This window comes from Anopheles maculipalpis, chromosome 2RL (genome assembly GCF_943734695.1).
Source record: "Anopheles maculipalpis chromosome 2RL, idAnoMacuDA_375_x, whole genome shotgun sequence".
Taxonomy (NCBI): Eukaryota; Metazoa; Arthropoda; class Insecta; order Diptera; family Culicidae; genus Anopheles; species Anopheles maculipalpis.
The window spans coordinates 95,864,271-95,878,009 of NC_064871.1; the positions used below are offsets into that span (position 1 = coordinate 95,864,271).

Below are 13,739 nucleotides of genomic sequence, written 5' to 3' on the forward strand. Positions count from 1 at the left end.
CCGGTAGTTGGTGCAATACGATACGGGAGTGTCGGGAGTTTTTTTTTTTTCGGTGGATTAGATTAGACTCATAGTCACATTCCAGACCACAACAAAGAATGGAAGGTAAGGAGCAGACCGATGACGAAGTGCTGCAAGGTATGCTGAGCCGGCGTTTCCATTATGCAAAAGCCCAACCGACCACTACTTATCGTCACACGTTTCGGTAAGTGTCTGTGCTGTGCGTGGACAGTGGACAAAAGCGTGAGTTGAACGAACGCACGTGTACGTTCGGTTGTTTTGGTTGGTGTAATTTTAGAACGAAAACACGATGGGAGCTGGTCCGGCTGTCACTGCTAATCGTCGGCATCGAGTGTACGTACGCGACAGAGACGGCTTTCGTTGCACCGATCCTGCTGGCCATTGGACTGCCCCACACGCTGATGACGATGATGTGGGCAATGCCGCCGATCGTTGGCGTGCTGTTTGTGCCGGTGGTAGCGTCCGTAAGTGACCGGCTGCGGTTAGCTTGGGGCCGACGCAGACCCGTGCTAATGATCCTTGGTGTGGCGATGCTGCTCGGTATGATGTTGCTTCCACACGGACGTCTTATTGGAGAGACGATTGGCCTGAGGAGTGTGGCGTGGATTGCTACCATCACCACTATCGGGCTGACGACGACCGACTTCTCGGCGGAAGCGTCCAACGGGCTGTGCCGTACGTACGCCATGGAGGTGTGCACGATACAGGACCAGGCACGAGTTCTCAGCACGATGATGCTGATCGGTGGTTTGGGCGGTATGCTGGGATATTTGTTTGGTGCAATTGATTGGAGTGCGCTGCCTATCGGCCAGTACTTTGAGAGTAACGAGGCCGCTGTCTTCACGGCCAACTGGATCGTACTGCTGATTGGATTGGTAAGCACACTGACCAGCTTCTCCGAGATTCCGCTCCCGGTACAGGAAGAGAACGAGATGTTGCGTCCGGTTACACACTTTATGCTTCAGAACGAGATGAAACGTATGCGAGGTGATGAGTACACGGCCCAAACAAATCTCACCGAAAGCATTGGCTTTCGGCAGTTTATACGCAACACCGTACAGATGCCACGCTCGATGAAGATTCTCTGTCTGACGCAGTTCCTGTCCCATATGGGCTATCTACCGTACTGCTTGTACTTTACCGATTTCGTTGGAGCCGAAGTGTTTAATGGTGATGTGCAGGTAAGAGCGACGTTGTGTTAGAAAGTGGTTAAAAAATTTAAGGCTTTTTTCGTCTTGTAGGCTCCGGAGCATTCGGCAGAATTGGTGCGATACGAGGAAGGAGTTCGATTTGCTTGCTGGGGGATGGCACTGTTCGCTGGCTGTGCCTCACTGTACTCGTTGGTGATAGAAAAATTGATTGCTAGACTTGGTGCAAGGCCCGTGTACGTGTTCGGCCTGATGGCACACTGTGTCGGTATGCTGGCGATGGGTTTCCTGCACAATCGGGCGATTGTGATGGTGTGCTGTTCGCTAACCGGCATCATGTACGCCACCATTTACTCCATTCCGTTCCTGTTGATCTCACACTATCACTCGAAAAACTCTGTAAGTAATTGTAACGTGTTGTAAGTGTGCCTTGTAGCAAGGCTTCGAGGAGTAGATCAGGCTAGCAAGATGCTTACATGGACGGTATGAAATTTTCTAGCATCGCTTTATTGATTTTTAGTACAAAACGCCTAAAAGCATGCAACATGTATCATTCAAAATCCTTGTAGACCATGAATAGTGACGATGATTGTATATTTTTAGCTATTAGTTGACACATTCGCCAAATGATCTTTTCTTACATACTCTGTAATGCATCTTCTTTTCTTCCCTGTAGTTCCATATGGAGGATGGCAAGTGTGTGGAAAGTACTGAGCCACGAGGTTTCGGTGCTGACGTGTCGATGATGAGCAGTGTTCTATGCCTCGCCCAGGTACCGGTCAACCTGCCACCTCTACTGGCCCGTGTTTTAATTTATGTCTCACTTTGCAGCTAATCGTTTCCCTCGTGATGGGCGTTTTAATCGATGCTGCCGGTACAACGGCCGTCATCACGTTCGCTGCCGGTGGATGCAGCTTTCTTGCTGCGACGTCCGCCATGTCGGTACTATATATGGGTCTGTAAATACCCATTTTCCCACCCGAGAACCCTGTCTCATCACAATTGTTCCACTGGCTTAGCGCTTTGAAGACTGGGTGTTAAATTGAGCTGAGCGGCCGATTGTTGTACGACATACGGTTCTAATTGATGGGGATCAATCTTCAATCGCATGTAGGAGGTTCGTTTGCCCTAGCGCTCATGTGTTCGCTCGTTACGTAGGGAACGCAAGATAGCAATTTAATTGGCGATGCCGCACCGATGCTTCATATCCATCCAGCACCAACTACCCGCGTACGAGTTAATAAAGTTGTCTACAAGTAGAACGAGTGAGCAGTGCGACATCATCTTCACCAGCGAAAAACACATCCGCACAGCATCATGTGTGGCAGCTGGCAGTCATAGAAATGTGACATCAATTAGGGGGATAAAACTAAGACACGGCCGGGGCCACACACCGTCAGAACCTGAATGATTGATTGAAAATGGGTCTGTCGTAATTAAATGATAAAGTTTTTCGTGCCGAACCGATGCGATGCCTGAAACGCATCGTATCGCGATGTTGACGGTGAATGGTACTCGTGACACGTGGAGCTGGAAGAGCGATTGGGTTCGGTGTGACGGGTAGAGAACATTTGTGATAGAATATGTATTTCTAGGTAGCTCCGATGACGTGTACGTATTTTCATCGTATACATAAAAGTAGTAAGCGGTAGGAGTTCCCGAGCAAGCGAGAAAGATGCCTCAAATGGTAGAGTGTAGCTCAGGGCCTAATATATTCCCAGTTAGTTTCACATGATGGTTGGTGTACTTATTATTTTTTTTTTCAAAATAAAATCTCACCCATACAATTCAATGCGTATAGCTGAAGTACAAAGCGAGCTGCATGATTGAAAATATATTTTACTTGTGTATATTCGAATTAGGCGATGAATTTAAAATAAGTCGAGACTGTACAATATTGTTGACTGTTTCCATGATTTCAGAAATTTTTGCTGGTGGTGCTGTAAGAGTCTCAATTGTATATTTTCTAATAACGATCCATAACGATTGAATTCTAGAGTGGCACGTTCTATTGCTAATTTCATTATTCAATCACACCCTTCAATCTGACCATTTGGAAAGTCATAGGAAAAGTTCTAATCTCTGTGGAAACAAACATAATTAAAATGTTCTCTTATTCACGAAAGTTATTTATGATCTTAGCATTTCAAATGATTTTCAAAAAGCATTATGAATATTTGATGCAAAACAAATGTATTTCCCACACCAGAAAACAAAAATCCGAGAACAAACTGAAAACAAATGTGCAATGTAAGCGACCAAGTCGGAATTGCTTCTCTACCCGAGACGTCTCTCACTGTTTGTACGGCATACTTTTGCGTAAAAGATTGCCAAAACTTTTCTGCCGCATCCGTTACCTACTGACTGTGAAACAATGCCCCCAGCAGGAGAAACTTTGCGGACGGCGGAGGGAAAAATATGGCACGGTGGAATAAAATTCATGTCGTCGTTTGGAGGAACATTTCCATATTAAAACGAACTTTGTTGCTCGCGTTGATATGATGAAATTGATTTTCGTTCGTTGGTGTATGTACGTGCCGGAATTGAGGCTCGGTCTGGGTGTGTAAGCTTTCGTGTGCAAAACGATACGAAGAAGCTACACATACAAGACGCATTTTAAATATAACCCTAGTTCAATTGAATTTCCGCGCCAGGAAGTTGAATTCACGTGCTGGGGGGCGTTTTGCTTTTCTTGTTGCGGCTGATCATAATAATCCTTTACGGTGACGGTAAAGCACGTACATTTTTTTTATTGCTTTATAGCTGTGGCGGTAGCGGTGGATTTTTGAATGGCGCTATTCGTGGTGAATAATTAGGCGCCTCCATCGTGTTTGAATGGCAAATTGTGTGAAAGCTGCAATAAATGTGAGGAAAGTATAAATATTCATATAAAATATTTCATACGTAAAACACGAAAAGGCAACTCAATGGTATGCCATAAACAATGAATTATTTGCTATAAATATCATGGTTATTGGCTTAAAGCCTTAGCCGCAATTTTCATGCAGCAGTGAAAAAATTTTATACTTTGTCAAATTCGGCCTGTTTTCGTGATCTAAAATCGTTTCACAAAGGCATATAACTTGTTACACTCTTAGCTCATTTTCTACACACAGCGCAGGCAATGCCTCAAAGGATATTTTATCCGACTGAATAAACTATTTCATGCAGGCAATGAAGTACAAAGATAACAATACACTACCACGGCCCTTTGCCACCACTGTTGTGTATCCTTGCATTGATGAGTAGTAATTGGCCTACACTTATTAGCTTTAGCCCTTTTGTACTCGCTGTGTGTCCCATCGAGAACACGTTGGTTATTGATATAGCCTCTTAATATCAAGTCGCACTGGAAGTAAATTGTTGATCAATGCACCGTGTCTACAGCAAATACTTCCTCATGTGCTAATAAGAAACTGTTGTGTTTGATGCACACAGTGTAGCTTTGCATTCGCTAGCCATTGGTTGGACTGGGTTGTGTTGTCGCAAGAGTATTGTAGTTGTATTATTTTTTGTAAAAATGATTAATAATAGAGAGGCTTTTTTGAAAGTTTTTTTTATATCAATAACAGCTTTTCGTTATTTTACTAAACATCTTTAAAATATTTAAAATAACGGTAATTTTTTGGACACAACAATGTCAATTGATCATGAAGCGACAAGAAAAAACAATGAAATTGATGCTTGTGTTAAACACATATTAAAGTTAGAAAAAGAATACAATTTGGGAGTCAACGACAAATTCAAACCTTAAAATGTTTCTAACGACGGCTTTGCTATTCGGTATTTAGATATTTTTAAAACAGAACCCACTTCAGATAAGAATATTTATAAACAATCTAGAATGATAAAATAAAAGCCGTTCATTAATCCTCTTATCGAGCAGCAAAGTTAAGCGTAAATATTTACATTAACAATTACTTTCCAACATTCTCGAATCCAGCTTGAGTAATTAAAATTCTTGTCTCAACTCAACACCAATCGTGTCCTAAACTCTATGCCTATAAATTAAATATATACTTTAACCCTCAACCCCCACACCGAACTTTGGTCGCTTTTGCGTCAACCCAACGTTGGCGGTTCGGCCATTATTAACAACGGTGCCAGAAGTCCCGGCGTGTCCGTTGCGCATCGGATGCCAATGTTTATCAGCAGCCGTTTCTTGCCGTAATTGGTCTAATTAAATTGCCAGTGCAAACGAGACGAGCAAACAGCGCGCCGTTCGGTCCATGGGCGAAGGTAGTCGAACGGCGCAACACCGAATGTCTCTTAATTCGTCGCATGCGTTTGCATTTTTCGATATTGGCCGCGTATCGCGTCCCGTGTGCGCGGGTGCGCATGTAATGCTAATCCCTTTTGTTTATGAGTTTGCGCGGGGTGATAGCAGGTTGCGGGGTGGCCATATAGGAGAGGGTTTAAACGGAGGTATTAATACTTTGCTTAACAACGCCAATTTTAAAGCAGCCGTTGCAAGAGTGCGCCCTTTGCTTGCCAAAAGATTAATTTGGTACCGCAAACGATCGGAACGAAGCGACCGAAGCGAGCGGTGTGTATACATACTTAAAACCATTTCGATACTTTTTTTATCCAAAAGGGGAAGCTTCCGGTAGTATGCGTGTAATTATAAATTCTCATCCCCATAAATCGATTAAACAGCGAAAAAATTCCATATGAGGCACCGTTTTTGCAATGTATTGCACCTTCTGTTTGCCACCGCGCGTTCAATTGGACAGGAAACGAAGCAATATTGAACGAGCGAAAGATTCACACGTGGTGAAGCTTGCTTGCTACAAGGTAGGCAAGGAAGAAATAAAAAAGGGGCTGTGAATCGGAATCGTGTTGGAGCAGATGAGATTTAACGATTTGTTTAGACAGTTTCGATGTTCAGCAGCAAGGTGTTGAGTTACCTTAGACGATGCATGAATGGAAAGGAATAGCAAACAAGAGAAGAAAAAACAGGGGCGAGTGTTAGGAAAAGTAAAACTGCAACATGTTGCTTTAAAATTGAATCATCTTCTCAACACCTAGTTATCGTTCCCGCACACTGTTTATGCGAGCGATCGAGCGGACTCGGTTGGTCGGTTCGCTTGCTATCATCGTTCATCGCAAATGAAGGATGTAGAAAATGCTTTAAAACCCTGGTGCTGCACTTAAAGAGCGCCGGAGCAATTTTATTGAATAGGGGTTTTAACTAACTCCGCAGTTCGTTCGGTTTAATGATGAAGTGGTGCGTTTGCTCTTAAGGGGATTTGTATCGTGCTCTGGAATCTCTAGTATGTGATGGATTTTGTACAACGTATTGTTTTCTTTACTATTTGATGCTTGTTTGTGTGGAATGGAAAAAAAGGCTTCAAAGTATCTCAAGTATTTATAATTGATTATGACGGTCCAAAGCCGTATTGTCGAAAGTATCTCAAGTAATTCTTCAACGATTTAGCCACTGTGATGTACATCTCATGTATTGACAATCTGCAAATTTCACAAGACATTTCTTCCTTTGGTTGTGCTTTCCTTGGGGAATGCTAAATTTAATTTGTGTGCAGTGTTATTGTTGGCTTTGTCACTGTAGATTTGTGTGGGTTTATTGTAAATTTTTCAGCTTTCAATTTGGGTATTCTAATCCAATAAATTTCTATAGAATATTGGTTTTCAGGTTAAGTTTGTTTCATTTCAGTAGCAATAATGTCAATGTTTAACCAATGCAAACCAATAATATTTATCGGCATGTGTGCAATAAGGATTAGCATCGAATGGAAAATGAAATTTTAATTCAATGTTGGTTGAGCTGGATCAAGTGTTATTCATTCAATCATATTCCTATCCCCACAAACAAAATTCGTTTCTATAAGCTACTGCTGCTGCTACATAAACTTTGCATGCTGCTCTTATCATGCTGTTGTAAAGATGAGCGTCAATATACCATTCATTTCCTAAGGCTTTCTTTTATTGGTCCTAAAATAGTTCAAAGGCTGCCCGATGCATCCTGCGGTTGCGAAGACACTGGCCAGTAATTAAATCTCCGGCTGTGCTAATGCTATTCGACTCACCCCAGGTTTATGTTTGCAAAAGCTTCGATTTTTTTTTTGCTTGAGTACTTTCCCTCCGACTTCCTTTATCACTGACCGAACTGCCGAACAGAAGTGGCTTTCGTTTTCTTTTGCTTGAAACCATCCTGCCAGCCTCGGTTTTTGGGGTAGCCGGTTGCTATAGTTTTCCCACCTTATTATGTGTACCGTGATTTATAGATCTGGCAGGAAGTGCTAAAGCCAAAGAAAATCAATTAGGAAACCATATTTTTATCACCACTATACACAAACACAATCAACCGGCAAATGGTAAATTAGTTTTGGCACAAACGGTGATTGCCATTTTGTGAGTTTTTTTTTCTCGCTTTCGTGCCTAAAATGCGCTTTTCCTAGCGACGCTAAATCGATTCTTCCGGTTGCAGGTTTCAGGAATATAAAACCACTCGATTTCGTGAGAGACAGAAGGAAGAAGACACGTCTAGGAAAATCGTTCAATCTACGTTTATGGTCGTATATCTTTCACAGCGTGTCCCAGGAGAAGTATCGTTCGTTGAAAAACCAGAAGAAACCGAATGTCATCCTGTAACTTGCTCCTTTTTTGTTGTTGTTGCTCCGTTGGACGGTGACATCCTGTGAAATGTGTGCTGATATGTTCCTTTGTTCCAGGGTGACTTTCTTTATCCTCTTTTTATCGGCACATGTATTCTGAGGCGGGAGGCTCGAATGGGAAATATGATTTTGGTCTTTGAATGTAATAAATGTGAGCTTTTATATGGTCATACACCCAGGTGGGCCGGTGGGTTGTGGAAAATGTTGAAACATGTAATACCATTTTCTTGCAAGGCAGAAAGGTCCCAACGGTCCCCATGCATTGAGGTTAAATTATTACAGCAGACAGTTTCTTGTACACTATTTAGAACACAATACTTTGTGTGCTTCGAAAAAAGGGCAATTTCATATTTATTACTTTGTCAAGAATAACGTTCAACTCATCGTTTATCCGTTTTCCATCCAAGTTTCATTCTTCGTCGCTTGAAACCTCCCGGCCGGAAATTTGTTACAAAATATTAATTCAAAAATCATTCAACCTTATGCAACCCGTCCTTCGGGTTGCAAAGAAATGTCTTTAAAAAATAAATAAACGAATATGCGTACGCTCCAGCGGGACTCGACAATGCCAGCACCTGTCATAATAAGAGAAGGGTCGACAAAAAAAAAAAAACCTCAAACGAGCTCTTATTGTACCGCAGAAGCATACAAACTCATTTACGTATTCGGATTGCCGGGACTCGGGCAAAGGGAAACGACCCACTTGAAAGCAAAGTGCGTTCCGGATTCTTGCCTCCGGACACACCTCCGCCGAATGATGTGCATCGTCACGCCGTCCGTTTTGGGGCATATTCGAATTCGCACACTTACAGCTCCGGATTAATTACCATGTAGGGTAGTTCGTGCGTGCATAGGGTTAATACCGTGGATATGTGTAATTGAGCATTGTTTGATTTATTAACATGCTTTTTACAGGACAATATTTGCGAATGGAATTTCTTTGTCTCATAATTTCTTCTAATTAAGTGTGATTAAAAGTTTGTGAAGCATTGAGAAGACAAGATGGGATGTTTCACTTTCGCAGAATTTTCTTGTGCAAGAGTTTCAAACAATCAAATTGGAAATTAAATTATTTTTTTGTTGATAAATTATAAACAAGAACACATCAAGGGTAAAGGATCAGTTTGAGACCATAGAATGATCGTAGCAAAAAGCACAAGACAGATGAAAGAGGATGGCAAACTGTAAAGAACCACGTCAAGGTGACGTTTTCCACTAGTCTTTTCTAGTTCAGAGAGCCACCTGAGCATCAAACCCGTTTGCTTCAAACCTGTAAGTTCGGGCATGACACATTGGTTTGAGACTGCCTTTCGTATAAATAGCTTGATGATATGATAAGAAATACTACTCCAAATTAAGGGCAGGAGTTTAACACGGCATACCAGAATCATCCAGTTCTTGAATACCGATGAACTGACGATTTTTAGAGGAGTTGGAGAGAACTCAGATACTCAGATAGATTGAGAAGTGTATTCACCAGGACAGCTCTAGGCTCGGTTTTGATGGGTCGGACAGAAAGGTCAGAAAGGTTACAACGTATGAAAAATATTTCAGAACTCTCTGTAGCCAGTAAACGAAACTTTTTGAAGCCTGCTTTAGCTACAAACTAAAATTTAAAAAATGTAATAAAATTAATGCTTCAGGTTAAATATTTTTCCAATATGAGGAAAAATAGCCTAAATAGGTTAAGTTAGGATTTAGATGTTAGGATGATACGATACGGTTCAAAATAGCGTAGGAAACTGACCCAACCATAACATGGATGTATGGTTAGCCCAAAATATGACTTTCAAAACTGGTCGAATCATTGATGTAAACAAGTCCTATTACTTCAGACTAGTTTTTTCCTAGATGATTGATTATAACGTACCATCACATGGTAGGACACCCGGGATAAGATACCTTTTTACGGTTCGATGGCTTAAATGAGTCCCGTGATACAAACTTTGAATTGAACCATTGAACTACGTAGACTATTAAAGAGAAAAATAATCATGAGATCAAATGGTTCGTAATGTTCAAGTAACCAACTATTGGACGTATCCAAACGTATTTGGATACATTAAGCAAATCTGCGAGTATAATTGAGATTAAAATTATTGAAAGCCAAAGACAAAGTTACAGAATTGTAAATGCTGCAAAAAGAATTGAAAGAAACAAAAAAATTGAATCCTAATATTATTTATAGCTGGAGCAGAATTAAATGCTGAAAGTAGGCACTACAGACATAATGGACGGAATTGATTTTTTCATGAGCAATCACTGCCTCTTCATAATTATTACTTACAATGTTGCCTGGGTTGGTATTTACGCGTGAAATAGCATAAAATAGAAAAAAGTAAACTCGTGTGCCCAGCCATCGCCCTATAAAGAACATATAAACCCTACCTTATTCTATTAAAAACGAAGTGCTACAAAATTAAAGTTCTTCAGTTGTGTAACAATGTTTATGTCTGAAATAAGCACGTGAAAATATAATTCCAAAGACAGACTTTTCTTTGCACTACCAATTAACACAAATTTGAGTCGTTTAAAGGTCATTTGCTATAAGATTAGAAACTCCATCTCCGTTGTTTGTCCTAGCTAATCAATGCTACTCCCAAAAAAGTGTCTAGCCAGCAATCATGCTAATGGAAAGAAAATCGTTGACAGAAGGCTCGTTCGTTGGCCCACAAAAACTTTTTATAATCAATTTTAACCCATCGTACCGATTCTCGACCCTTTTAACGCCTATAAGACACTAAGATGATTGATCCCCCTCTGCGCCCAACAAAACAAAAAAGGGAAGGAAAAAGTCCCAAAAATAAATCCCCAAAACACGGGTCCAAATGACGATCACCGCTTCTTACCTTCGTGTCCGTTGATTTACTCAGCACTCGATGTGGAATGGGTGACGTTTACTTTACGCAGGGTTTTGCTGTTTTGCAAGACTAATTAGTAATCCTTTCGCTCCATGTTCTACCGATGGGCGGTGAGTTAATTAATAAAGCCTTCAGCGTACATTTATCCTGGCCACGGATCGGTAGAATCGTTCGATGCGCCAAACGATATGGGCCAACATTCCGGGAAGGACAACTTCTGTTGAGCCGTGCTTTGAGTGCCACTTTTGTGTGGATGAAAGGCGGTTGCTATTTTCGTGGAACGGTAGATTGAAAACATCCGATTTGGTATTATCTTACAAATCAACCGCACATCGCACGTCACCGGATTTGCACAGAATCTTAATATTTTTGCACTCGATTTTACAGACTTTTTCAGGTAGCATTCACTCATAAAACTTTTATTGGTTATCCAACAAAGGAAATGAAACACTCATACACTGGCTAGCTGGCTACACTGGATTTTATTTTTGGTATGATGTATTTAAAATTAAATTTTCACTTTTAGTAACTTTTTCCATTTTTCTCCCTCTCTTTCTGAACTGTTATGACGGCCAATAAATCAAAATGGAATGCGTTTGTAATCACGCTACGCGTTTTTCACCTGTTTTCCGTTTTCCGGTTGTTTTACCTCACTGCAACTCATTTACATACCCCACGTTTTTGGATTGGAATTTTGGGATGCTTTCCGGTCCATTACACTCGATCATATTTCTTCTCCAGATGGCTTACACATCAGCTACCAACCAAAAACACAGCCGACTGACGGTGGAAAACGCACTTTTCACTTTGATTTTTCCGGCTCGCACACGTTCGTCGTTTGCCGACGGTTGTAAAGCGACTGATGCCGTGCGGCGATCTGTAGAACGGCCAGCAGTAACGCGCTTTTCTCACACCCGATCGGCACTATCTTGGCGTGCGTATGCATGGGCGAAGATGCTCTCCCGAACGGTTTTGAAGCGGCCGATGTTTATGTACACTGAGTGCGTGAGCGTGAGAGTGGCTTCGTCGATTGCTCGGTTAGGTACACCGTACGAAACAGAATCGTATCATCGTTTTCCTTCTGCACCGAATGATAAGCTATGTAGAAATAGTGATAACAATTCGTGGTTCGTTTCTGCACAAGAAGAGATCAGCGAGGCTTTTTAATCTAGTGTATTGTTTGAATAATTTATTACTTTCTTGTATATTTCGTGCTATTTAAGATAATTTCTTTCAACAAAAACAGCGAAAAGCAAACCAAATTTATCTTTGTCCCAAAGCTTTATTCCGATGTTTGTTCATGTTTCTGATTGCTTTTCCGACTTTTAAACGTATTAAAGTCAGTTAAATGGAATAATTTACTTAAAACAACCAAAATAAAATGTCTCATCTAAAATTTTATTATGATTTTTTTACTTTAGTTTTTAACATACAAACCATAGGAATTTCTTGCACTCAGGAGTCTGGACAAGGACGAGTACGTTATGATGTCAAAGACAGATCGCCAATCCGTTTCCAGGGGACTCGGTCTAAGGCTGCTCCTTCATCTATGTTTGCATTCGCCGTCCGACAGATTCGACTCCACCTGAACCAGTCAATGGGCTCGTTGTGTTCCTCTATGCCTTGTACCAAACAGTTTACTCACGAGCATTTTCCTGAGGCACCTTGCTCAGCAAAATTCACTCCATGAGCCATCTTCATCACGTGCCCCTGTCCAGGACTCGCACCCGAACAGGAGATTTCAGTTCTGTTCTTAATAAAATAATGACTTCATAAATCCAGATCACATACAGAACTTATCAATCATATCCAAATATTGAAGCTTAAACTAGTGTGTTGGGTATTTATTAATTAAATTAGAGGTTTTTTAAATAGCTTTGGTTATCATAGAACATCGATATAATAAGTCTTGTTTTATTTATAATTAACGAGCAGGTCGCATTGTTAATTTAACGTGTCATACAAGTCATCAATCGTTAATTGAATCCCACCTGCTATAGTTTTTGAGTTTTAATCTGTAGAGCAGCGAGGAGGAACGCTAAAGAATGTCTTATTTTTTACATCTCTTAATGCGCTTGTCAATTTGTTGTATAATTTCCATATTTCATCTTCAAATTATGCGCTGTCTAGCATCGCTTCGTGAGTGCTAAAAGCGCCGGCCCTTAATGAATATAAATGCGCAAAACTTGAACCATCAAATCACCTGTCAATTACTATATCTGCACTTTCTTCTCTCTCACCTTCTTGCTGGAAGCTGAATCATATTGCTTTCTTCACTTTATATCAATTCTTCTACAAAAGATTTTTTTCGTTGCAAATTGTGAATTTTCTCTAGACAAAACAAACTTCAGCGTCATTGCAGGTGGAACGGGATAAGGTGGTTTTCCAGAAACGTAAGAATATGTAATGAATAATGGCTTCGCTGAGCGTATGGCTGCAACAAGTCTTACCGGTGTACACAGCGTCGTACACGGCCGGTTAAAAATAGTTTCCGACCAGCTTGGAACATGTGGTCGGTTTGAAGTGGCAGATAAACCATCGCCAAGTTAATCGCCAGCGTAAGCGGATGTAAGTTGGACGGGAAAATCGATTGAAAATTGAACCCATTGCGTTGGTTCACGGTAAAATCAATTAAATTATTCAGATAAGCCAGAGGTCGCTCTACAAACACCGATTTGGTGGTCAAGACCACACACCAGCTCGTACAGAATTCGAAAATAATGCTCGGTTCGTTGAAAATCTTCCCGAAAATAAAACCAATCCATTTTCCTGTCTGCTCTGTTTTCTTGCTGGTTCTGTTTCGTGGTCTCGTGCGACATCGATTTGGCGATTGACAAAATTTTGTCCCACGAATATTTTTTTTTTTTGGGTGTGTGTTTTCCGGTGCGAAAAATCTGTGCGTAACGTTTCCATTGGAAGACGTGAACTACACAGGCTGGTAAATATTTTGTCATTTCGTGTTTCACACAGAAAACGAATCTCTGACCATCTCCCTTCGGATCTGACCTACACTGTAGAAGGGATGGATTTAGAGCATGGAGAGCTAGGATGCAGGTGGTGTTACTGCCGAGGGG

At 41.2% G+C, this 13,739-nt stretch overlaps 1 protein-coding gene across 1 annotated transcript; it reads left to right on the top strand.

The window, feature by feature from the left end:
• Nucleotides 1–98: 98 nt before the first annotated feature.
• Nucleotides 99–2,132, top strand: LOC126568135 (proton-associated sugar transporter A-like). Its single transcript, XM_050224559.1, has 5 exons — nucleotides 99–205; nucleotides 299–1,202; nucleotides 1,263–1,568; nucleotides 1,846–1,941; nucleotides 2,001–2,132. The coding sequence occupies exons 1-5, from the start codon at nucleotides 99–101 to the stop codon at nucleotides 2,130–2,132; spliced, it is 1,545 nt and encodes a 514-aa protein (XP_050080516.1).
• Nucleotides 2,133–13,739: the final 11,607 nt, after the last annotated feature.